This window comes from Nelumbo lutea, chromosome 2 (assembly GCF_056320005.1).
Source record: "Nelumbo lutea isolate HS-2025 chromosome 2, American lotus-T2T, whole genome shotgun sequence".
NCBI classification, from domain to species: domain Eukaryota; kingdom Viridiplantae; phylum Streptophyta; class Magnoliopsida; order Proteales; family Nelumbonaceae; genus Nelumbo; species Nelumbo lutea.
Window position 1 is genome coordinate 65,648,345 of NC_142685.1, and position 27,766 is coordinate 65,676,110.

Sequence of the window (27,766 nt, forward strand, 5' to 3'; positions counted from 1 at the left end):
CTGAGGAAGAGATATATTACTGGAAGAACTACCTTTACACCAATGGAGAGATGAGAAAAGGTTTCCAAATCGATTTTTTCGATGCATTTTTTACATCGATTCTCAATGTAAAAATCTAATGAAAAGATTGTTTACATCAATATTCATTTTTATTTTACACTCCAACCAAACAACTATAAAACTGAACCAAAGTGTAAAATTACATAGAACCAGATTTTACACCATTTCCAAACGCAACCTTAGGTGGCGTTTGATTGCACTATTCAGACGTCTAAAGTCTGAAATAGTTGCTTTTCAAACACCACAGCCATTTGTATGTGCCTCTTAATATTAGATCCGAAATGACAATATTATCCTCATAACGCACTCAGACGCTATTCAGACATGAGTAAATGACAATATTATCCTCATAACGCACTCAGACGCTATTCAGACATGAGTAAATGACAATATTATCCTCATAAAAATTATAAATGACAACATTTTGTCCTTCAAATAAAACCCAAAAAATTAGGTCATTCACCCTCATTTTCGAACCAAGAAGAAGCTCACGGCCAACCCTCTCTACAAGCAAGCTCCACCGCCATTTCTCTTTGAACCGAATCTACTCTCTCAAAGGTATGTTTCTTGCTTCGAACTGAAGAACCTTCTCTTCGAACCGAATCTGAAGAAGCTCCCTCACTCTATTATTAAAACCCTTGCTATCTTCAGTTTTTTTTCTTTTTTTTATTGCCATGCTTGTTGGATAGACATGAATGATTTATGCTATTCAACCATTCGGATTCTTTTTCTTTGTGGTATATGGATTAATAGGAATGATTTTCGTTTGATTTGGTTTACCCAGATTCTCTGTAAGATTTATCATAAACCATAATAATGTTAAGGTAATGTATGTTGGGGGAAGAACTAACCCTTTGAGAACTTGAGGATAGGCTCAAGAACTGACCACTGTGCCTTGCATTGCTGCATCAACGAAAATAACTTGTGGGTAGGGCTAGGACTTAGGTTTCAGAAGAATATGGAAGATAGGTTTAGTGCTTTACAATCAACTTGTTTTTGTTTTATTTATTAATTTTTTTTTTTTGGTAAAACTCAAGAAAACATTCCTTTAGGTTACATTTCCTGATGTCCATTCTCTGCTAGCCTTTCCTGATATTATATGAGACTGTGAGCTATTAAATTACAGTTTCTATTGATATATGTTATTTTACTTCTGTCAAAGAGATTGACAATTTGACACCATACTGAAGTTCTTCAATCACCGATTGCTCCAACCATTGGTGTTCTTGTTTCTGTTGGATAATTGGAAGGCTAGTTTAGCCGAATTTGTAACAACTTGATCTCCTCACGGACCAAAATTTAGAGCTCACCTTAACTTGAGAAGACCAAGTTGTTGCTTCATTTTAAATCTAAAATTTCTTTCAAAATGTAGTTTAAAACTAAATTGCTGCTTTAGTAGTCATTCCATATTGCACAAAATTATTATTTTATAGGGTATTTTGAGATGATTAAGCAAGTAATTAGCAGTTTTAGAAGACCAAGTTACTCATTCTTACACTTGTATTTTGCATTTGGGCTTTTGTAGTCCTGCCATGCTCAGGTTGGATTGAGATGAGTTCGGTTCTGATTCAGTGGGATTTTGGATCTTAATTCAAGTCCCAAACTTTTAGTTTTATATGAACTCAACAAAATTATTTTGTTTTGGCTCCTCCTATCTCATTTTGGAGAGAGAGAGATTCTTCGCTGTAATATATTTTCACGTAAGCATAGTTTTAAACAGCTAGCGCCACCATATATAATTGCAACATGGATCCTAGGTCCCTGCTTTGCTGAGTTGACTCGAATTCTGAGTCGGCAAGGTATTTTGAGGAATAGGTGTCAATGAGTTGCATAGAGTAGGTGCACTGTGTCTGTGTGCACGTTCATAGAAATCCAAACCTATCCTATAGAAACTTTTAACATCTTTATGTATTGTAAGATAGTAGACAAGGCTTTTGCTCATAAATCTGAAACCTGAATCGCCCCAACGTCCTCTCTTTCCTAGAGAACAAGAGCCATGATAGGAAAAGCACTGCTTTACGTATATGGCCTAGGAACAAAGATAATTCCTTATCCATAGATATATGTTTGTCAAAACCAAATGAAAGGTCGTTTTCTGTATAGCTCATGGTCATGGGACGCCCATGCCCCAAGAGCCTGTGACAACCCCTCACAAAATGGTGCAACCCCCCTCCCCCAGCTGTGGCTCCAGATGAATCATGAATACAAATTTAGTGATTGTTTCTTTCTTTCAAGAATAAGGAGATTACTAGCCCTGACTGATCTCCAAATTCAGTCGGCCTTGATCTGGACTGAACTACAGCTGACCCATTTCCATTGTTGTACATACCTACAGTGGACTCTGCTTGTCTTTATGTATTGAACTTGGCTAACATCCTGCTTTTATACATTGAGATTGACAGAGCAGGCCAGAGAACCTCATTAACAATTGGAACAGAAACAAACCCATATCGCATTGATTTCAAACTTGCCGACTCAAAAAGTCTAGTTCTGTGCTTAGCCTGCCATTGTTGTTGCCTTTAGTCACCTCAATAGGTGAAAGAAGATTCCCAAACTTAGAGAGATAACTAGAGATACTGAATTTACACCCCCCAAAGGTTTATTTTGCTGATATGTATATGTTTATTTTGTTGATATAAATATGAGTATATTCTCTTATTTCTCTTCTTTAACTTCAAGAAGTTTCTTTTAGTTTTAACTCTTTATGCTTTGAGATTGGGTTTTCTACTTTTGACATAGGTCCTACATTATCATTTATAGGGGTTAGGAATGGCTACCGGAGATAACTTTGATAGAGCCACTTTGGAAGGACCCGGCCCTACAAAAACTATTGTGGACTTCTGCATTGATGAGGTGTCCACTCATAGGAGACAAGGTGGGTCACTTAAGAAAGAATCATGGGCACGAATTCAGAAAAAAAGATAATGGAAAAGCTCCATAAGAATTTTTCATGGAAGCAACTTAAAAATGGCTTCGATTATTTAAAGAGAAAATATCAATTATGGGTGATCCTCATCAATAGGACTCGAAATGGATACAACCCGTCTACTGGTACAGTGGACTGGTCAAATGAGTATTGGGAAGAGTTCTTGAAGGTTTCCTTGAATTTTTGTTGTTGATAGGTAATGTATATGTGGGTAGGATCTAATAGGATAGGTTGTTTGTTTGTATGATAACGAGCCTAGCCAAATGCAAAGGTTTTTAGGTATGCAGGACTCCAATTTGCCGATGAGTGTACAATATTGTTCAATGGGGTCTGTTCAATTGGAGAATTTGGTTGGACTCCAATTGCAAATAGGTCAAGACCATTGGCCTCTACGGGTTCATCAAATGCTTCACTAGGTACTGATTTTGATAGTGAGACACCAGATGGTGATCCTATTGACATTGATGATACGCCAATCACACCTCCCGCAAGGTCCCAGCCTCAAACACAACAACCTTTTAAGGAGTCTACAGGTCAAAGTGAACACCACTTTAAAAGGCAAAAAAAGTTCACTAGTGAGCTTAATGCTAAGATGGAGAAGCTTCTTGATATTATGATTGTTGAGGATGGAGGACCATTTGTAGAACAATGTATTTAGAAGCTTCATGATTTTGGCTAGACACCTAATACTCCTTTATATATAGAGGCTTCGGTCATCTTTGTGGAAAGCCTAAAAGCAAGAAGGGAATGGATCCATTGGTGTGAATCTTATGACACACCCAATGAGGAGGCGATTTAAACGGTGGATATCATTTTATGCTAAGAGGATGAACATATTATAGGACTTGTCTGTCGATTTTAATCATACTTGGACTTGATGTTTTAGTTGATTAGATGGAACTCTTTTTTTTTTTTTTTTGTCTGTTAAACAGTTTGGGATGATATACTTGCATTAAACTTTTTGGGTTTTGTTTTTTGTTTTATATTTTGAGTATATTTACACAAACTTGATGAGTTTATTGGATGAAAATGATATTTTGATATTTCTCTTCAACATGCTTATAGATTTGGTTTTAGATTATGGAAGCATATTCCAAGGATGCCAGATTGTGAATCTGCACTACCTGGTTGTCTTTATACACATAAGCTATTAAATGGAAACAACCAGCAAACCATCGAGGTGACGAGGATGCTGGTTAAAGCATATGTACGGGGCTGTGGCCATTTTCGTAATTGTGGATAGTTGCATGATAGCCGATACATATCAGTGGAGTAAAAGATGACTATGCTTCTGCTGTGTTTAAGCCATAATGAAAGGTTCTCTATTCTAAAGAGAAGATTCCAGCATTCCACCCAAACAGTGCATACATACTTTCATAAAATGCTATCTACTATGATGGAATTTGCACGAGAAATGATACATCCAACTACATTTGACCCAAACCCAAACATCCCAGGGCACCATAAATGACTCCGACAAGTATTCAAAGTAAATAATTAACAATATCAAATAAGTTTCATAATTATGATTGGTGTAGGGGTTGAGATCAAAACTAGTTATTTTCTTTTGTTGCCAAAGCGTATTGTTGGTGCTTTAGATGGAACACTTGTTCATATTGTGGTACCATCAGAAATCGAAATACCTACACTACGAATTGAAGCATATGACAATCAGACAAACGGAGACGAGTTACATACCAACCTCGACCTAAATAATCAGACGAAATACCTACACTACGAAATACCTACGTACTGCTACAAGGTCATGCTCTTCGGACTAAATAATGTTGGGGCAACCTTCCAAAGACTTGTGAACAAGCTGTTTTGGTCCTTAATTGGCACGAAAATAGAATGTTATATAGACAACATGGTCGTCAAGACAGTTTTCATAGGAATTAATACCAGACTTAGATTCTGTCTTCCAAATTCTGCGTCAATTTAGCATGAAACTGAACCCAAACATGCGTGTCTTCGGTGTCACCTCGGGTAAGTTCCTAGGATACACTGTCAACCGATGCGGTATTAAGGCCAACCCGGACAAGATAAAGGCCATCCTAGATATGAGACCACCCTGAAAAGTGAAAGAGGTTCAGAGGTTAAACGGCCGCATAAACGCTCTGAGCCTCTTCATGTCCAAATCAGCAGACCGTTGTCTGCCTTTCTTTAAAGCAATCAAAGGCAAAGGGTTCGAATGGACCCGAGACTACCAGCTCGCATTCGACGAGGTAAAACGCTACCTCACTAGTGTACCGACCTTAACCAAACCCGAGGAGGGTGAGGTCTTAGAATTGTACCTCCCGGCAAGCGACGAGGTGGTCAGTTCGGTACTAATAAAAGAAGTAGATCGGGTCCAACGACCCATCTATTATGTTAGTAAAATTCTGTAGGGAGCAGAGACGAGATACCCGCAAATAGAAAAGCTAGCATACGCACTAGTAATTGCAGCTCGGAAACTCCGCTCATATTTCCAGGCTCATACTGTCATCGTCTTGATTGACAAACCTCTGAGGCAAGTCTTACTCAAGCCCGAGGTTTTTGGTCGGCTGACGAAGTGGGTCATCGAGCTCAGCAAGTACGACCTCCAGTATAAACCACGAACTGCTATTAAGGCTCAAGCCTTATCAGATTTCATCGCCGAGTGCACGTTTAGCCTCGAAGTCCCTAAGTCAGTTGAGCCCGAGATCCCCAGTTCGGGTGAGTCCGGAGCTCCCAAGCCAATAGAGTCTGAACCCCGTGAAGTAGCAGCCAATGTGGCATCTCTCCTAGTTAGGCCAAATGCGAACTAGGATGAAGAGCCCTGGATCCTTCACATAGATGGCTCCTCGAACCAGCAAGGTAGCGGGGCTGGAATAGTGTTGCGCGGCTCAGTGGCACAAAATTGGAATACGCACTACGCTTTGAGTTCGCGGCATTCAACAACGAGGCGGAGTATGAGGCATTGATAGTCGGGCTGAACCTAGCCCAAAAGGTAAGAGCAAAACATATAATTATCTGCAGCGATTCCCAGCTTGTGGTCAACCAAGTTACGGGCGAATACAAAGCACGCGAGCTCACTATGATCAAATACTTGGCAAAAGTAAAGGAGGCTCTACTAAACTTCCAGTCACACTTCATCAGGCAAATCCCGAGGCCAGAGAACATTGAGGCCGATGCCCTGTCCCGGTTAGCCAGCACGAGTCACAACACCATGAGAACCGTATACATAGAGGACTTACCTCAGCATAGCATTCTCGGTGGGGCAGAGGATGTCACTCTCGTCCTTGAAGCAGAGCTGAGCTGGATTGACCCACTCGCGAGCTTCTTGCTAGATGGAACCCTCCCTGCGGACTGCAATGTAGCCAGGAGGGTGCAACGCCAGGCAGCCAAATACGTCATAATAGATGAATGGCTGTACTGGCGGTCGTACACGCTCTCCTACCTGCGTTGCTTGTGACCTGCTGAAGCCGGGCTCGTACTCTGTGACACTCAGAAAATGTGACAAGTGTCAGAAGCATGCCAATATCCACCATCAGCCTGTCACCGACCGCAAGTACCTCACCAGTCCATGGCCCTTTGCGCAATGGGGCTTCGACCTCCTGGGGCCAATCCCGCTAGCAATAGGTGGGAGGAAGTTCCTAGTGGTGGCAATAGATTACTTCACAAAGTGGATAGAAGTTGAACCTCTAGCAACAGTTACAGCCCGAAACATACAGAACTTCTTTTGGAAGAACATAGTATGTTGCTTCAGGTTACCTCGGGTACTGATTTCTAACAATGGCAAGCAGTTCGAGGATATCCAGTTTCAATAATGGTGCCAAGATATGAGAATCCGGCAGAACTTCACATCGGTTGCACACCCGCAGGCAAACGGTCAGACAGAAGTAATGAACAGAGCTATCCTCCGTGGACTGAAAGCGATACTGGACCGAGCTAAAAGGTTGTGGGCGGACGAGCTACCAAGTGTTCTATGGGCTCACCAAACCACGGAAAAAACTACCACAGGAGAAACCCCCTTTAACCTCACATACGGCACTGAAGCGATAATCCCAGCGGAGATTGAAATACCTACACTACGAATTGAAGCATATGACAATCAGACAAATGGAGACGAGTTACGTACCAACCTCGACCTACTGGATGAGGTAAGAGACCTCGCGCACATCCGGACCGTAGCCTACCAGCAAAGAGTAGCTCGATACTACAATGCCAGAGTAAAGAAGCGGAACTTCCACGTCGGCGACCTAGTCCTCTGTAAGATCATGGCACCCGAGCCCGGCATGGGCAAACTTGGACCGAATTGGGAAGGGCCCTACCAAGTAAAAGAGAGCACTCGGAAGGGCATACGAGCTCGAAACTTTAGAGGGAAAACAAGTACCCCGAGCTTGGAACATCGTTAACTTGAGACGATACTACCTATAGATCACCAAGTGAAGTGGACTAAGTCACTACTAGGGCCAAAGGGCTAGGATGCCGAACTAACAAGGACCTTAGCATGGGCAAGCAAAGGCAAAAAATGCAAACTAAAAGCTCGGGCAAAGTGCCAACAATGAACTAATAGGGGCATCGGCATATGGTCAGTTCGGCAATACGGCCACTTCGGAGGAAAGAGTGACCAACACTTAATCAAAAGAAAATCATTCCATTTGCAAAATACTTTGTGTACATTTAAAAAAAAAACAAAAACAAATAGAAGCGATCTCACAGGCCCGGAGGTACTTCTTCACCATCAGAAGGCACTTCAACGATACCGGAAAGTCCTGCCTCATCCTTAGATTTCGGCTCACCGTCAGCGGCGTCGGCCATCTCTTGAGTAATGCGCGAATTGGTTATGGCACTAATATCGAGCTCGGGGTACGTATTTCGGATCATCCACCGGCTTAGTTTAAAGCCCCTTCTGTACGAGCCCACCATCAGGTCATCAAAGCGCGACGAGGCGATGTATATATCGACGGCCTTCTTCTTGGCATCCTCAATGCCTTGAGAAAAGATCTGCGTCCTCTCCCTAATATCCTCTTGAAGGTATTCAACCTAATGCTTCAAATCCAGCTTAAGGTCCGCCATGTGCTTCACCACAACTCCCATGGCCTCGGCATCTCTCTGAGACCTCGCCTGCCTAGCCTGTGCAACGCGAGAAGCTGTCTCAGCAGCTCGGGAAGCCGCCTCGATAGCACGGAAGGCCTCTTCGGAAAATCGCGCCTGCCTCGAGCTCCTTTCCACTTGGGCCGCCAAAGCATGGATAGAAGAATTTGTCTACCAAAAGGAAAGAATGAATGATCAAAAGAACAATAGCAAGAAAGATAAGAGCAAAGAGCCTGACAAGAAATCGCTGACTTACCACCATGGCATGAGTGGCAGCACGACAAGCTACCTGGTTCAAAGGAAGCTCGGTCCATGCCACGATCTCCTCAGGATAAATGGCCTCCCTACTCTTCTGGAGAGCGTGGTTCGGTGACAACACGCTTCTGAACTCGCCTTGGGCTCCCGAGCCTGAGGGCCCAGCTCGTGTATAAGTAGACTCAGAGTAAGCGGGAGCCGCCATGTAGGTAGTCTCGGCATAAGGGGCCCCTGCCGCTTCATGTACTGGAGGGGCCATCTCAGGCTCCCTAGGTGGATCCACTGATGGGTAGTTTGGTACCTCGGGCTCTGCATCTCGGGACAGCTCGGCACGAGTTCGTTTAGCGACTCGCTTCCTCCTCTTCATGACGTGGAACAGGTTCCCACCACGAGTCTTCTTTGAGTCCATCATGCAAGAAGAGCTCGGTATCAGGAAAATGAAAGAACAAAGAAAAACAAAAGACAAACCTCTGAGTAAGGAACCTACCCGAACCCAGACCAGCCTCAATGAGCTTGGCCTCCGTCAGATAATGGTGGCATTTTAGCCCAAGCCGTGCCCATTGCCGGAGGCCCTTCGCCGTCTCCTTATCAAGCGTAACACCGGTGTCAAGGGCAGCCATCCCCCACTTGGTTTGGAACGGTTACCCCAATGCACTTCGTACCCCAAAGTAGTCTCGTTTCCACACCGGGACCTTGTTGGGAAGTTCGTGTAATAGCTTAAAACCCGGGCGAGGAGATAGGTAATACGCCCGCCTACGTCCAGGAAGGGGACCCACTTGCTTCTTAAACATTAAAATGGAAGAGAAGATCTTCATGTCTAAAGGCAAGACCTGTTCGCAAAATAGGGAGATTGTCCCCACCAAGTTATGAATAGAGTTCAGGTTAAGCTAGTCAATGGTAACGCCGAAGTGGTTCATAACCTCGACGATGAGGGGATGGAAAGGCAGGCGCAACCCCGCAGCGAGCTGCTCCCGGAATATCACTATCTCATCAGGACCGTGTTCCCAAGGGAAACTGCCCGAGGGTATGAAGTAGGTGTACTCCCTAGGCAAGTTGAACTGAGTAATAAGGGAGTGAAACCCCTCAGACGTCATGGTCGAGGGCCCAAACTTGTCTAACATCTGACCCCGACAAGAGGAGGATGCCAAACTACCCGAGGTGACTCAGCCTATGGGTTCAAACTCTTCCTCGAGTTCTACCTCAGGTTCACTAGGACTGTCGAGGGATGCTACTCAGTTTGTAGACCCTGCATCTGACCCCCTTGAAGAACTGTCTGAGCTATCCGAGCTAGACATCGGAAGGAGAAGACAGATTCTATGAAAGTACTCATCCGAAAAAAAAGCAAACAGACAACGAGAACGAGAACGTGAACGCGAGCTGAAACTTGGATGCGAGGTCAAGAAGCAAAACGTAGGATAATGATAGCGACTGGGGCCCTCCACTATTTATGCCCACAATAACCGAGAATCAACAGTTCTGATCAAAGCAAATCCAACGGCCCGAAGTCACGCTGACCGCACGTCTCTTGAAATCGAGACGTGATTGGCCGCACGTCTCTTGAAACTGAAAAGAGTGCCAGTGCACGTCTCCTCGCATTAAAAGCGGCAGCAGCGCATTTTTTTTAAATATATATATATATAAATCCCAGCGGCGCGCTTTTTGAATTTTGAAATAAGCGTGGGCTGTCACGTCTGTCAGCATTTATAGACAGATTCGTGCGTTTCTCGTCTTTTTGGTGCTTGAGAAACCCGGAAAGATCTTGACGAACGCGCACTTCGCGCTATCAGTTAAAACTAGTTCGAAAGTACGGGACAAATCCACCCGCCACCTCGCGAACTCCCTGCACCAGAGCAAGTCCCTTAGCGTGAAGAGTGGGGGGTAATTGATGAAGGAAGATTTGGCCCGACCTCGTAACCACTCAACATGTGGCAAAAGCAATAGCTCGGCACAACAGCACGCCTAAGGCGCAAGCTCTGAAAGGAGGAACCAGCAGTCCGAACTCCCTACAAGGAGCCCAAACTCCCCGTAAGGAGCCCGAGCTCTCCCTTAGGCCCCGAGCCTTATGAACACAAAGGGCAACAACCCGAACTGGTCTGCCTCATGGCGTATCGGGCCACACCTCTATCCAAACTCAAGACTTCACCTCGCACACCACTCCAGCACTTCGCCTCCAGGACGCCGAACTGAACAACTGTACCAGACACCGAAGGAGTCCATATCCAGGGGTGGCGCATCTAACTGACTTGGGATCTGACGCTTGACAGCCGCACTTCAACGGCCACCTGCCACTACCACCTGCCACTGCCATCTCCGGTTATAGAGACAGCTCCGACAAAGAGAGCAGTGGCGGTTCTGCCCCAGCAAAGGTGATGACACCTGAACTGGCAAGAGCGCAAGGGTAATCATACCCGACCTGACAAAAGCTTAGGATTGAGTGCGTGAAGTGGTTATAAAAGGCTCTCTACCCCCTAAGAACAAGGTATGTGAAATTTGCACCATCTGGTTTTATCTTGCCTTTGAGAGAATACTAACTTGAGCTTCAGAGCAATCTCACCGGGTTCCTCCCCGGAGATTCCTCACCTCCGTTTCAGGCACCTGTTTCTACTGTCAGAGGCAAGGTCGTTGACAGATAGGACCGATCGGATTGCGCACCATCACAAAAGTTTACATAAAATTCAAAATATTATTAAATTCAACACCTAATACATAATGCTAATATGCTTTCTAACAATATGTAGGTTGGGTTGGTTGGTTTTATTAGTTTGATGAACCATCCTAGCTGGAATTATTTAGTGTTTTTATTTGTATTGAAAAAAATTATTAATAATATATAAAATATAAATAATTATTAATTATTTAAAAATTAAAATTTAAAATAATTATGTATTTGTATTGTTTAGCATTCACTTAACAAATATAAATAATTGTAAAATAATTATATATATATAATGTCATCATAAGGTTAAACCACTATACTCTCCTTTTTATAATTCAATACTTGATTGTTCCCTAAACCTTATATATTATTGATTAGAAGTAATGGAATAATGACCTATTTTACCCAAGGGTTTAAATCATTGACATTACAAGAAAACTGAGATCTATCAACAAACAAAAATTGTGCTCAAAAGAAGTAAGGGTATTTTGTAGCATATAAACTATGCTCAAAATAAGAGTAAGCATTTTAGCCATTTGAAAATTTTCTCACTTGGACATAGTTTTTGGTGTTTAAGCTTGTACCTTCATTAGAACCACAAATTTTATGGCCGGGCCTATGCTTAGTACTTTAAGCTTGCCTTTAAGGTTATATAATATATAAAATAAATTTATTTGTATATTATCATTTAATATAAAATATTATATGTATATAAAACGATTCAGTTTACGTGTCATCTTCCTCCTTTTCAAATTTTGTTCCAAAACTCCTCTTTGCTAATTTTATAAATTTTTTAATTTTTTTTTTAATTCTACTTAATTAAGCAAGTACTTCACTCACGTTTCGGGAGATTTTCCCACCCCAACGAACACTTTCAACTCGACTTTCATAGCCGTGATTAGACCTATTCATGGGCCGGGTGGCCCGACGGGCTGGCCTAGCTCCTAGACGGATTTGAACAGGTATATGGGCCCGCGGGTTTAACCTTGGGCCAAAAAGCCCAGTTTGCAATAAATTCGAGTCGGGCTTGGGATTTACCAAAATAGCCGGCCTGACCCGACCTATAATTAAACCTAAAAACCCTAGTCGAATACCCCTTTTTTTTTCACCTCTTTTCCTTATTTTTCTAGCCGAACCTTCTTCTCCACATTTTTTCCCTTCTTTATATTATTTTTTAATGTAAATAAATTTTGAATTTAATATAAATAAATTCTAATTTATATTGATTATTGAATAGGAAAAAATTCTAATTTCTTTTATTAGGTTGGGCTTCGGGCTTTTTATCAGGCCCGGGTGTGGGCCCAAGTTGTAGGCCTATTGGTCGGGCTGGACTCGGGCCTAACATATTTCCATTAATGAAGAGCAAAAACCCGACCCATGAAGAGGTCTAATCGTGATATACTGGTATTCCTTTTTGTTTTATGTTATTTTTGTAACTTAAAAGAAAATTATTTCCTTACTACGGACGTTTATTGTTCACGTTTGAAGGTTTAAACTCGGAAAGGAGCTTCAAGATTCAAATGTGGAGATAGATAGAACAATGGCTGAGCACCGACGTTTAAAGCTTTAGAAACGCTTTCTCTATCTCTCAATCTCTCGGTATATTACAAGAGCCGTCCCCACCGGGTTTTCCTTTCTTGTGAAACAAACAAGTTAAAGTGGCATTACGACAGCTTCATGTTTACGAGTCTGTAGAGAAGTGGTCGCTCAATGATTGGCTTCAGGACAAGAGGTATAAGAATTATTTTCCCCTCTTGGATGGAAATAAAGAGTTCAGATTGTGCAATATATAGCAAAGGGCTTAGTTTTGTCATTAGCAATTTACACAAAATTTAAAATATTATTAAATTCAATATCTAAGTCGAATTTAACCTTAATACCTGGGTTGTAGAATACAACGCCCCTTCTCCATACAAGTTGAATAGTTAGGCCCACTCTGCAACTCACCCTACTTGTTAATTTTGATTTTGGCCATCTTTGGATACGGCTGTTTTGTCTTTTTCCTCCTTAAGTTTGTCCCTTTTGGGATTTTGGGCCCTTTCTTTCTTTTTGAATAAAGAGCTCTCTTACCATAATAAAAGGTTGCATTAATCCTGTTTTTTCCACTCAACTCTTTTTATTGCCAATATTCAACATTAAATAATAAGACAGGTATTTGAAGAAGTGTTCTACGTTTGTATTAGAAAATTTCATTCTAAGTACTTTGTTTTTTCTCATTATTGAATGCGCCACATATCAATGTTTTCAACCCATTTGGCCTTGTCGGATGGGTAGGTGGTGACTCATTCACAATTAAAGTGCAATTCTTGTCGGATGCGCCACATATTATTATTATTTAAATTTTATATGATGATGTCATAAATAAATTTGTTTGATTCCAATGATTGAACCACTGAATCTTGACTTCCTAATCACCCTCGCTAACTTAACCATTACATTCTATGCCCCTAAGATCACACCTTGTGGCTTTTGATATCTTTTGGTGCTTGTAGGTAGGACCCTCGACCAAGACACTTTGAAAATTGCCCAATCACACTTTTTACTATCTTTGGTATCATTAAGATGTATATTATTTAAAATCATAAAAGCAAATATTATTCTTCCACTACCATTGTCTTTCTAGCATCATAGATTTTCCCATATATATATATATAGGTCGGGCTTTAAAAAACCTCTAGACCGAGGGTAGGTTAAGCGGGCTCAAAATTTTTCTTTTGCTTGAGTTGGGTGCAACACAGATTAGTTATGAGCTTGATGAGAGTCTGAGCTAGCCTGGCCTTGAAAAAAAGTCATCTGCCCAGGCCGGATAATGCTGGATTGGGCGGAGATGATGATCAACCCTAGGATCAAGGTGGGAACTTTGAATTCTCTAGTAGTAGAGAGTCAAATATAAAACACCTAAAATATGTAGGGGAGAAGTGTAGTAAGCACATTGAAATCGTAGGGTTTAACTACAAAGAGTGAGTAGCTTGGGACAACTTGGAAGGCCATTAATATGGCTATTAATTACATAGGTCAAAAAATTGTCATAAGGTGACTCTAAGTTAGTAATGGATTGTTTCAATGGTAGACTTTCGCCAGAAAACCTGATTGACAGACTGATTAGCTCGTAAATATCAAATTCAAGCATATGTAACAGGAAGCAAATTATGTGACAGACTGATTAGCTCGTAAAGCTCTTAACAACCAAGAGTGTAATAGTGAATTTAGTTTTCTTTTTATTTGTGATGCGTATGTAAAGGGAAGAACTGCCCCATGTTTATGTAGCTCATCTTTTGCTATAAAAAAAAAAAAAAACAAAAAATCTTAAAATTTAGATGAAATAAGATTTTTAAAGCTAGCGGTCTTTAAACCTACCCATTTGAGTAATGGGTCAAGATGGTCAAAATGAGCCATTAGGGTCAAGTGAAAAAGGGTTGGGTCAGGGTGGGTCATGGGTGAGCATGGGTTACTACACTTCTTTCTTGTTTAGGCCTTAGGGTTTGAAAATGAGAAAACCGAACATAACCCTCTCCCTCACTCTCTCCGCCTCCACCCTCTCTGTCTCCACTCCTATGCCTCCGTCTCTCTGTCTCCAGCCCTTCTCCGGTAAGCAGAGATGCTGTCTCCGACTCTCCGACCATGCATTTATATTCGCAATGGGCGTTTCTGTTGTAGATCTTCAAGATGTAAATCAAGTTTACAGCGGCCATCGCCGGAGAAACCCCATCACATAGTTAATCAAGTTGCAGATATCCAATCTCTAGCCGCTGCTCTTGGTTCTAACGAGAGTGAGTGAGTAATAGGATCACTTCCTCCACTACTTTTAAAACAAAACGACTCCTCTTCATCTTCTCCCAAGTTTCACTTCTCTGAATGAAATTAATGACAAGAACCATGATATGAATGATGAGATTTGGATTGCTATCTAGTTATCTAGTTATCTTACAAGTTAATTATATCTTATCTTTTGAATAAAATTCCTTGGATTTCTATGTAAATGTTGACGTTCCCCAGTTTAATGGTGGAGCCAACACCATGAGACATCCTATGAGTCATAGGATCAACTAGGCTGTAATTTGGTATTTTTATATATTGGTAATGAACTACAAATTTATGTGGGAGATAAACAATTCAAGCTCCAAAATTTTCTACATTGTCTTACAACAATGGGTTTTTACCTTACACGTTCAAAAAGCAACTTCCCAGTTTTGCATTTTCTACTTTATTTTTTTTTTTTTTGCAAAAATTTCTGTAATTTTTTGTAAATTTTTACAATTTTCATTTTCTATAATTTTCTACAATGTTCTATTAATTTCTTCATTTAAGCATTTTCTCCAGAATTTTCCATTTTCTTATTTTTGGTTGAAAATTTGGAATTGTTTATCATTTGATGTGTATTATGCATTTTTTATCATTCAATGTATTTTCTATGATTTTTACTTTTTGGGTTATATATATTAAATTTTTATCATTTTCTGTATTTTTCGGCAACATCTGAAATATATAATTTTCTTTATTTTTTACCATTTTTATGTATTTTATGCAATTTCTTACTTTTGGCTGAAATATATGTTTTTTTTTTATAATTTTATGTGTTTTCTGATTTTTTATCATTTAATGTATTTTCTACAATCTCTATATTTTTTTTCTTGTTTTTATGCAATTTCTATTTTTCTTTATTTTTGTAATTTTTGCACTTTTTCTGAATTTTCCTGAAACTTCTTGCAATTTTCCTATGTTTTGTGCAATTTTCTATGTTTTTCACAATTTCTCTTTTGTAGTTCTATTTAATTTTTTTATTATTTCCTAAGTTTTTCTGAATTTTCTGCAATTTTTTATATCTTACAGAAAATGTATATTTTCACCATTTTTTGTGTTTTAATGTTTTTTTATTTTTTATTTGAAAATTTTGAATTTTTATGTCTTTTAATTGAAATATATAATGTTATGTTTTGTCTTTTAATTGAAATATATAATGTTATGTTTTTATGCAAAGCATAGAGAAAAATGGGTCTAAATTGAGCTAGAGGGTTGAATGGGTGGGTTAGGGTGGGTCAGGGTCATTGGGTCAAAGTGGGTTGTGACCCATTCTGACCCACTAACATGGGTGGGAAATGGGTGAGTGGGTCAGTATGGGTGGGTTGGTACTCAGCCCACACCCAACCCAACCCAACCCAACCCACCCATTTGCCACCCCTAGTTCTCTGCCGCTGCAAAACCAGAAACCTTCAATGGTGAGGATTTCCAGGGTTTCTGTTAAAACCATGCAGATGAGGTTTTTAAAGAGAATTAAGCATTACTAGAATGAGTTTGGTGTTTTGTTTGTCTGCTTTCACTTTTCCTTTTCATTGATTAAGGTTTTGCTGAATAGAACTTGGAGTTATTTAGAGGAGCAGCTAAATCAAATAGCTAGAGTGTAGGGGTTTCTTTGTGTCATGCCTTCTTTTGTAACCTGTTTCCAGTATTTATTGAATAAAATTTGCAGAAAAACGTGGTTTTGTAATCAATTTCTAAAAGTTTCTGTATCACGTATAGTTGAAGCTCAAGAATTTCAAGAAGAAAGCAGTAACAGTCCATCTCAAAACCCGAATACATTCACCGCCTTGCAGCGTAAAATGAAGGACTATGCCACTTATGGTTTGGCCCAAGAAGCTTGGGACACCTTGAACGACATGAAGAGGGTATCCGAGAAACCTACTGTGTATGACTATAATGCATTTTTGTACTATAATCTGAAATCGGGTAATCTATCAATAGAAGATTTAGTTGAAGTCCATGGTAGGATGAGAATACTTGGGCCATCTCCCAATGCCCTGACTTTCAATACTCTCCTGAATGGATCACTTTCTTTGGGTAGCTTGGAAGGAGCATTTTATTTCACGAAGGAGATGTGCAGAAATGGATTTGTTCCTTCTTTTAGTTTTTTGTCAAAATTGTTAAAAAGATCTCTGGAATTGGGAGATTTAGTAAATTCTCTTGATGCATTAGAGTTGATGTTGGATTTGGATTATTTTCCGACAGAACCCACTTCAAATTTATTGGTTAATAGCTTCATTAGGTCAGGAAAAGTGCATGAGGCATGTTTTCTGCTCTCTTTACTTTCTGATAAGTGTTTTCTACCCAGCATGCACCACAGTTACAACTCAATTATCTGGGCTTTGTGCAAATCTGGTCAGACTTGTGTTGCTTCAGCTTTGTTTTGTTCTCTGAAAAAGAGGGGTATTGGTCATAATGTTTGTACATACACAGCCTTGGTTCATGGTTTCAGTAGAGAAGGAGCATGGAAAGAAGCTTTTCATGTTATGGATGAAATGCAGAGGGAGGGATGTAAGCCTAATGTTGTTACATACACTATACTGGTCAAGTTTCTTTCTGATTATGGGAAGATCAAAGAGGCTCGGGCCCTGCTGAATAAGATGGAAAGGGAAGGTTGTGACCCGGATTTGGTCACTTACAACATAATGCTGCATGCACTTTGTCGCCAGGATAGAATTCGAGAAGCTTGTGATCTGATTGAGATAATTGAACAAAAGGGGTTACATCCAAACTCATTCACTTATAGTGCTTTGGTTGGAGGGTTGTTAAAAGCTGGCAGAATAGGGAGCGCAAATAAGCACCTGCATGATATTCTGCCCTTCTGAAATCATTCTACTCATCATTTTCAGCTTCAAGATTGACTTGATTGATGTTCATCTTAGTGGTGCTCTCTGCCGGGATGTTGACCATCAAAGAGGTAATGACTATTACCATTGGATGACTCTGAAATTAATTATAGGATTTTACATGTTTCATATAAATACAGCTATTGACTGCTGATTGTTCTTTTAGTGTGGACATTTCTTTTACCAATAATAGAAAAACTACTTTCTTGTCGTCAATCTCCTTATGCTGTCACTTTTTTCCTCTAATCATTAAAAAAGAAAAATAGGAAAATTGTAGAGCTTCTCATTTTATTTTGGTATTGGTTTTTATGAACATGATTTCACAATTATTTTGTTTCTCAAGAACAATTTCATAATTATTTTATTTAATAGCCTTATGATCAGTAGTATCTTTAGCATATTTACTTTCAATCGTTTAGCCTGTCTTTCCATATAGTGAATATGTTCGTTTTACTTCAACCTTTTACCTTTCTTTTTTTTGGATAGGAAAATATAACTTTGATTAGCTTAAAAGCAGAAATACAACTGTCTCCTACAAACAGGGGTGGGGCCAAGTATATTGGTGGGGGGTCCTTGGGCCCCCAAACTTTTTACTAAAATCATTAGTTATATGTTTACTAAGTGGAGGCATGGTAAAAAATGTAATAAAGTTGGTCCTTGGCCTGTCCAAAATTTGAACCAAAATATAAAAGATAACTCTCTAGCGTTCCTCCAACTCCCAAAATAAAAGAAATGTTTATGTTTTCTTTAAAAAATCTGTAGTAGATCCAACCTTCTCAGTCTTTTTTTTCTTCAAAACCTACTTCTTATATTCCCTATCTCATTTTTTTTGTTTAACATGGCTCCCTAAAATAAATTTTCTGGCTCCGCCACTGCCTACAGAAATATAAGATGAACCCTGATCATAAAATCAAATTACAACACAACCCAAAACAAAGACTCCTGATTCACTCCTTGCTTTGTTAGAATGTGAGCTAAAGCATTTGCTGACGGATGGCCTCTTAGTCCAAATAATACGTGCACCCAACTCCCTTGTGAGGCTCAGTAATTCCCTTATAGGTTGTCTAAGGGACCATGTTCCCAAACTATTTGTTTGCAACCATCCTACTACTAACTTTGAGTCTCCCTCCTTTCTAGCTGTTGAAAGCCCGATTGCTTAGCCAACCTGAGCCCTTCGAGGAGGGACATTACTTCTGCTCTGAGTGAGTCCCCCAATCCTATTGGCCCGGAATACATAGCCGGGATTCTTCCTCCCACATCTCTAAATACACCCCCAATTCCAGAGGGGCCAGGGTTCCCAATCCCAACAGAGCTGCCATCAAAGTTTAGTTTCACATTACACTGCAAAGGAGGGGACCAAACTGCTTTTGTGGTTGAGGATGAAATAGAAGACCCTGCTATTATACTCCAACCTGTAGTCAAGTCATCTATAGAGACATCCTTGAACAAGTCTAGAGTTTTCAGCCAAAGTATGGCCTTGATGGTGATCCCTTCTATAAGTTCAGGAACTGATTTTTCTTTGCCTTGGAAAATCCTGTTGTTTCTCTCTTCCCGAACTGTCCACGGGATAGTTGGCCTTGCTGCTCGCCACATCACCCTACCATAGTGTCAGGGGTCTAGGAAGTTTTACAAAAAGAAGACTGATTAGAGTGTTGTTGAAGAAAGTAAATCCAGACATGATTTTTGATTCAGTAATCTAAAGTGCAGGAGGTTGATAGAAAGTGGATTATGAGCTTTTGGGGAGAAAGAAGCTGCTAGTGGAGTTTTGCACCAGCATGGGGTGCATTAGGAGGAATAATAACAGCCTGGAAAGAAGACCTGTTCACTTGTTGTGAAGAGCTAATGGGAAGATTTCTGTCTCGGTAAAACTGAAAAACAATCAGGATGGGTTTGATTGGGTCCTTACCAATGTTTATGAACCAAACTAGAACCTCCCTAGCTCATTGTCAATCTCCTTAACTAAGCCAAAAAAACACTAAAATTATTTAGACTTATGAGCGGCTGAGCGCCACACAAAAGCTCACCTGTATAACCCACTCAAAACAGGAACCTACTAGTCCTCTTTGAACAGCCGAATAGAGGGACTTAGTAGCTAATAATGTAAGCTCCACCACAAATCCACCAAAGCATGTAGATGGGTCTTATTTCCTCTTTTTACCTCTTCGATTGTCTTGCAGCACTTTCGCTTGCGTAGAAATAAATAAAGAAATAGGATTAATCTCAGGTAACTAACAGTGCACTAATACCATGAAAGTAACCTAAAACCAATCATATAATAATGAAATAGGGAGAGATGAGAAGTTAAGTGAAAGAGAAGATGAACAGAATAGAAGAGAGAAACGATGGGGAGAAAAATTCAATCTCACCCATCTGCCAACCTCCTCCATTTATGATGTTAAAATTATGTCCAATAACCAAAGTAACCCTCCTTAAGTAATATAAGATAAAATATCAAATCTTCCCTGCCACCTACAAGTATTAACACATCTAACAAGAAGTAATAAGATAATTGGATCATTAGGATCATCTAATTGGGTTATATGGTGTATGGGATATTAAGCGATAATACTCATTTATAGGTTCTTCCCCTACAAGTAGCCTATGCTATTGTTACAGGTTATCCATATGCACTATTATTGTCCTCTGTAAATTGTATCTGTTCTGTTTCTGTAGATTGGCTCCATATCCACTAATTTTTTTAATTCTGTAATTTTAATTCTCTGACAATGACATTCATGTATTGTTTAGCATGGTGTTCTCTTGGTGGTAATATTTGATAAGGTTTTCAATGTAGACTCTTCATACTTCTCTGTGTTTCTATATGCCACACTTCTGCTTTCTTGTTTGGGGTGTTTAGTGATTGGTATAGCAGCTTGTATCACATGGGCACAATTTGTAAATGATTTATATATTTTTCTCGAATACTAAAACAAATGTCCCTTGCTGTTAAAAACAAGGAACTTGTAGATGCACATAAATACCACATCATGGAAATTGGTTTGAAGTAAAAAATCATCATTATATGTTTGGATTGTTTGGAAAGAAGGGAAGGTACAGGGAGTAGAGTAATTACTCCTTCTGAATGTTTTCTCCAATTTAAGGAATTTTAAGGTGGTAAGGGACAGGGGTTGAGGTATTACTTCTGAATATCACAATCACCATTTCTATTGGTTTGAAAGAAAGGAAAGAACCATTAAGCACAAATCTTCAGTTAGCTGATCCATATAAAAGGTGAAGGATCTTCAGAATATTTTCCTTTTTTTTCCACCTTTAAGTGGATTTCCCTTCTTTTTAAGGGGAAGAGAAGGTCGGTAGCAATTTGAGGTAGATATATATCCTTGACCATCCTATGGTTGGTCAAGGATCCTTTCATGCATTGTGTTAGGTATCAAGGAAAATCCATATTGGCTTCAAAAGGGACTGTTCTTTTGATGAATAAATAGAAATATCACCTTGTAAACCAATTATACAATCATTCCCTTGATTTTCTAGGTTATCTTCCAAGTGTATGATTAAATCATTCATTGGCAAGGAGTCGAATGTTAGAAAATTCATATCTAATAGATATTGCTAGTAAGAAGTTTAAGAACATCGTCTGATCCTCTGATTGGATCATTGTTTAAAGCAAAATTTTGTAACATATGAGGCCATCCCACATTGACTTGAATAGTCTTACATATGAAGTTTTGAGTAGTAATTAGTAATCACTTTATGTAGAAACAGCTTTATTATTTCTTCCTGTGGAATTTTTTATTCTAAAACTATTCATCTAACTCCTTGTTTGTCATTCCAGGTCAATTACCTTGGCCGCATCCCCTGGTACCCTTCCTGATATTAAGATGTTGTAACCATTTGCTTGTGGGGCATTGATTTTTAGAAGTGCTGCATGTACAGTGAATGATATTCTGGGTCATGCTCCAAGGTATTTATTTAACTGATGTTTGGTCCCTGGTTAAAAATTAAATTTTGATCTTTCCCCATTTTACTGAGGAAATACATTTATGGTTTGTGCATGTTCTATATTCACCTTCTGAGCTTCAGTGAAGTATGATTACTGGTTAAGGGAACCATGCGATCTTATGTTTTGGGTGTTGAACTGACAAAGCATTATGTACAGCCATATTTTGCTATTTTGTTTTCATGTATAAATTTATGACTACAGATAATACTATAGATTCAGTATGTTGTTTTTTTTAAATCTCATTTTTTCTAATATATTATCATCTTTCGTTATCCTCAATGGGGTCAATGAGGGGAACCAGTATGGGGGGCTCCTGAAGATTATGATATCAGAGTATAGATGCCAGATCTTTGACATTCAGATTTAGCTCTTGTTCCATTTTGGTTTCTAGATCAGCCATTCCTGTAGGTGACAGTTTAACCAGACGGGGTTATGATAATTTATTAGGAATTTAGGATCTGTTTGACACATTAAAGGTAGTCCCCCTTCCTGTTTTGGTGTTGGGTATTGAGGATAAGAGACTTACACATTTTGAAGAAACACATGATAAGGATAGATAGACTTTCCTGGTTGTATTCTGTGGGTGACAGTTTAACCAGATGGGGTTATGATAGTTTATTAGGATATGCTTGACAAGTTAAAGGCAGTCCTGCTTCCCTTTTTGGTGCTGGGTATTGACTATTGAGGATAAGAGCCTTACACGTCTTGAAGAGCAAACACATGATAAGAGCCTTACACTCAATTATCTGTTACAATAATCCCTTACACGCCCCCTCAAACACATGTGGATCAGGGATGATTCTGCATATGTTTGACAAAATTGCTGCTATTTGATGATGTCTCCAAACCTCCAAGCTTGTTGCGATGAGGTATGTGGCAAGAAGTTGATTTTGATGTCCTGCTGCTTCTTCAAGAGCAAAAGCCTTCATAGGCTGGTTATTGAAAATATCAATGGGCCAACATGGGCCAAATGTAAATGGGCCCGTGGGGTCGTCACCCGGAGGGGTTGAACCAGCTTGGTTCTTTTATGTAGTCGCCACCTGAGTTTTAAAAAAAGGAACCTTGGAAAACCTGGTTTTGTTTTGATTATGCTTCATAGCTGACTCAATTGCCCAGTGTATACAGAGATTCCATATGGGGGTTTGGGGAACAAGGTATGGTGTCGGAAGGTGCTTGGCACCCAAACTCACCCTGTTTAACCAACCTCTACTTAACCAATATTTCAAGAAAAAATTTATAACTTTTGGACTTCAAATTTTTATTAAAATTTATATACACTAAAAGAAGGATAACTAGATGTGAGATTGACTAAGAAATAGAAACTAGCAATTAAGATAAACAAATTGACAAATGAAATCCAAGTAAGGGACAAAATTAACAAACTGCATTAACAGAATGAGTAAGAGGTTTTACTAAACCAATGAGCTAATCATAAGGAAAGTGCTAAATTAACAAAGCGAATGACAAAATTCCTAAGCAATCAAACTGAATCAGGAAAAAAGCTAAATTAACTAATAAACTGAAGAAATGGTATGTTGCAAAGGAAAAGAACCACATCATTGCGATTAGGTGACTAACATGAGGATGATTAAGAATACAGACATGAAACAAGCTAAAATCTAATTTAAAATGGTCAAATGGACAACTAGAGAAGTATTGACACTAAGAAATGATAAGAAACATTAAAACCTAGCAAGTATGATAATGAGCAGTCCTAGGAGAACATGAATTGAGTGAGGAAGAGACTGACCTGTTGAGCACTTAGCAAGCAATGAATTATCTTATTGATTCCAATCAAATCGAGCCAGCTGAATAGAATGAATGAATAACAATACAATGATTAAATGTTGCTGAAACTGAGAGAGTTGATGATGGAGAATTCAATTTCTAATGAAAACCACTATCCAGAAAAATGAAATGAAGGAATTCTATCATGTAAGATTACATGAAATTTAAGAGTATTCATGGGCAACTCTATGCATAAAACGATGATGTAATGTTAATAGAGAATGCAGTTAGAATAAATGGTCTTATCTCCAATAAATAACAGTAGTTTGGTTGGCCAAATAGCCTACAACTGAACTAAACAAGCCTGTGAACATTCCTAATTTTAGCTAAATTAATAATCTAATCTCCAATAAATAACAGTAGTTTAATCTCCAATAATTATTGAAAATTTATAGCAAAAATACACAATTATTGAAAATATATTGATAATGAAAATACAATAAATACAATAGTTACAAAAATACAATAAATACCAAAAAATATATTAAATTAGTTAATAAATATTATAATCTCAAATAATAGTTTAATCTCTAATAAATATCAATCAATAAATTATAAAAATTCAATAAATACAATAAGTACAATAAATTAAATTCAAAAAGTTAAATAACAGTAATTTATTCTACAATAATTATTAAAATTTTCTATTAAATAACAAAACAAAAATAGATTTATACATATTTATTGAAAATATATTTATCACAAAAACTATAAATAATTTCTGAAAATACAATAAAATTTAATTTTAGTACATATAAATATATAATAAATATAGATTAAGATTTTAAAATCATTATTAATAAATATTGTTTTTTTTAAGTTATTTTTCTAGAATTATTAATCGATATAAGTGAAATTGGTTTTTATGATATTATTTAGTTAATTAATAATTTTTAAATTTATAATTTTAATTATTTATTGAATTTAATAATCCATAAAATTATAATTTATACTATTATTACATAATTTGATTTTTTATTTTGTATACTATTAAATTATTACTATTAATTTGACTATTATGTTATGATTATTTTTTATTTTTAAGAAACTTTTTAAATATATTACATAATTTTGTTATTTTAACTATTTAAAATATAGTTATGTTGATTATTTCGTTATTTAAAGTATTTATTTATATAAATATTCAAATAATATATAAAATATTTAAAAATTTTCATTATTTGAATTTAATTTATTTTAAAGTTATTACAGAATATTAAATGTTTTGTATATAATTATTTAGATATTTTTATTATTTTATTATTTAAGATGTTTAGTTATTGAAATATTTAAATAATTTTTTATTGTTAAATTTCTGTTATTTGAATAATCCGGAAAATCATAAATTATATTACTAGTACATAATTTTGTGATGAATTTTGTAAAAATATAAATATAAAATTATTAATAATATAATTTTGTTAGAGTATTTAAATAGTTTTTATTTTTATTTTTAATTTAAACTTACTTTAGATAGATATAGATAAATAGTGGGGAAGAGGATAAATAGGAATTAGGGATAAGTTAGGAGATAAATAGGAATTGGAGATGACTTGGGTGAAAGTGTGTTTAGGAGTAATTTTAGGAGAAGAGATTGTTGGGAACGTGTCGGTGTGAGAGAGAGATTTTAGGTAATTTTTATGGGGAAGGAGAGCATCTCATTGGTTGTTTAAAAAATGACATGGAATAAAAAATTCAAAAAAAGGAGAAAATTCCTAGACTTCCTTGTTTTAATATATATATATATATTCTGGTTTATTAATACAAAATATTTCCCTGAGCTGGTAGATGTTTTAGCTTAAAGTTAATTTGGAAAGGCATGTATGCCTGTCATTTTTCTCTGTGTAAACCGATGAACTATGAAAACTTGATTATATGAGAAGTTATTTTTCCCTGCAGGTTGAGCGCACAAAGTCGCAGCCAATTGCAAGTGGTCTTTTGATACCATTTCATGGCCTTATCTTTCTTGGGTGTCAAATGCTTTCGTATCTTGAATTTCTCCTTCAGCTAAACAATTATAGGTGAATATTGTCTTTATTTTCTTTTAAAAGGTGCTTTCTAGATGTCAATGGCTGCTATAATAGTAACTTATTTAATTTGGCCTAACTTGGGCGTGTTTTATGTGAACCACTCTATTTGAACAGCTTGGGAAATTGATTGAATGTCTATATTAATGTTGAAGTGCCTTCATAATAAAAAAGGGCAAACCAGTGCACGAGGCTCCCACCAATGCGGGTCTGGGGAAGGACAAATATATGCAGCCTTGCCTGAAGATACACAGAGGTGATGTTTCCAAGATTCAAACCCTGGTAACCCAGGTCGCAATGAAGCAACCCAACTGTTGTGCCAAGGCCCACCCTTGCCTTCATATTATTCTATATCTTAATGTCCTTGTAACCTTTCTGTATTCTGTAATGATTGTGTCCACAATGATTTGAAATATCTGCAGGTTTGATAGGTTGTTTCAATTTGAATCCATTGGTATTGTCAAGAATGAACATTATCTAATGGCCTAGAGCTGCATGGGAAATTTTGGGTGTAGGTCAGCAACTATGAACTTCTTGGACTCGACCCCCTGGCTCTAATATCATGTAGGCTTCTGTAGGCTGTTCCTGTATGAGAAGAAAGCAGGAGAAAGCTATGGTTTTCAAGGAGTATCTTATCAACTCCTCAACCCAAAGCTATTCATATTAGAGTTGAAACAGGCATTTATAAGTGCACCCTTATACAAGTAGGAAATTACAAGTATGCCTTCTATAACTGAAATTACAAAAATTCTCTTAAACGTATCAGAAAATTTAACATTTCTCAACATCTCCTGAATATCTTTTTCCCCTTTTTAATATGGATTTAGCTATTTTTTCATTAGATTATCATGCTAAAACTGTCATGTTGAGGATGGGTGATGTAGGCATGAGATTCCTTTTGAAATATTTCTAAATTTTTTATAGTTATTTGAGAATCTGGTCAAATCAATTTCTGAGAGCACACATTTCTTTTTCAATTGTAATTATTTGGAGCTAATAGATTCCATGTTTTCCATCATCCGAGTTTTGGGGGCACCATCATTGCTTCTTGCATTCACCTATCCCCTCCTTTAGAGGGTGACACATTGGGTAATAACATTACTGAATATATGCCAGTGCATGAATTTTTTCCCTGCTCTCTCTCTCTGCTATCTATTTTGATGACTAGTATTTCATGTTTAATGACGTGGTTTTTCATGCATGCAGCCTCAAGCATATTTAGGTTTAACCATCAATTGAGCAGCTTTATTAGGATGGGCTGCAGTCGGAGGAAATCTGGATCTCACTGTTGTCCTTCCACTATATGTTTCTGGAGTGTTTTGGTCACTTGTATATGATACAATTTATGCTCATCAGGTAGAATAATTTAACTCCATGTATCAGTCAAGCTAAAATTTGTTAATCTATTGTTAAGTCAGCCAAGACATGAACTTTTGTGTTTGCTCCAATATAGGGAAATTAGATATTTAAGTTGTAGGAATTAGTTTGTCATCTTAAATTGCAAGATGCTGCAGTTTCTTATTAAGGGGATGCTTGCAAGACACACAAAGATGCAACAGCACACTTTCCACAGCTGCATTGCTAGTGGCATTACGTGGACTGAGAGTGGGTGGATCACTAAATTATAGCAATATAATGGTGGAAAAGGATTCTATGGTGATCATGGGTTTGTTGAAGAATAACAATTAAGGACTGTAGCATACATCATGAGGGATAAGATACCTAGTGAGGGAATTGTGAATCACTTTCTCTTGGGTTAAAGCTTAGCAAATAGTTTATCTGATTAAATGACCTTAGAAGGGATGGTCAAGATTTAAATTATTTTAGGGTGGTCCCTAAGAAAATGATCCCCAAGAATGGAACCTTGATCATCCCTTCTAATATTACAAAGTGGTCCCTAAGAATAGAAAAACTAAAGACCCCCTATGGCAATAACATAGAATAATGTGTCCCTTAATACATTTACCCTCAAGTTGGGTTGTAGATATCATACGTACACAACTTGCCACGTAGCTCTTCATGGTGTAGGGAAATCAAAACTTTTGTAAACACATCAGCCACTTGCTCCCTTGATTTTACAAATGATATACAAATTTTGTCCCTTTCCACTCTTTCAATGTTGAAGTATTTGTCAATCTCAATATGCTTAGTTCTCTCATGAAGAACCGGATTGTGAGTAATACTGATTGCTGCTTTGTTGTCACAGTACAATGACATAAGATTTGAATCCCACACACCTAGCTCAATATTGCTTTCTATTCCTCCAAGAGACCAAATTTCCTCCTACAAAAGTGTAGTAACTAACAGTGGACCTTTATCATCAATAGAACCAGCTTGGTTAGCATTAGTATAACCTTTCACTTTTTTATTGCCATGTTTAGTTAAGAGAAG

General features: G+C 38.0%; 1 protein-coding gene across 19 annotated transcripts; it reads left to right on the forward strand.

Annotated features, from left to right (window-relative positions):
- Positions 1–532: 532 nt before the first annotated feature.
- Positions 533–26,866, forward strand: LOC148871267 (pentatricopeptide repeat-containing protein At5g57250, mitochondrial-like). 19 transcript variants are annotated; one of them, XM_088967478.1, is made up of 7 exons: positions 14,391–14,729; positions 16,473–17,670; positions 21,393–21,521; positions 25,248–25,369; positions 25,493–25,631; positions 25,798–26,093; positions 26,582–26,866. In XM_088967478.1, exon 2 carries the CDS (start codon positions 16,553–16,555, stop codon positions 17,576–17,578), a length of 1,026 nt encoding a protein of 341 aa, XP_088823604.1. In that variant the 5' UTR covers positions 14,391–14,729; positions 16,473–16,552; the 3' UTR covers positions 17,579–17,670; positions 21,393–21,521; positions 25,248–25,369; positions 25,493–25,631; positions 25,798–26,093; positions 26,582–26,866. The 19 variants fall into 19 exon arrangements, 18 of the variants coding, with proteins under 18 accessions (XP_088823602.1, XP_088823598.1, XP_088823601.1 ...); XM_088967471.1 differs by having other exon boundaries at positions 14,399–14,725; XM_088967467.1 differs by having other exon boundaries at positions 14,413–14,729; positions 16,423–17,670.
- The last annotated feature ends 900 nt before the right edge of the window (positions 26,867–27,766 follow it).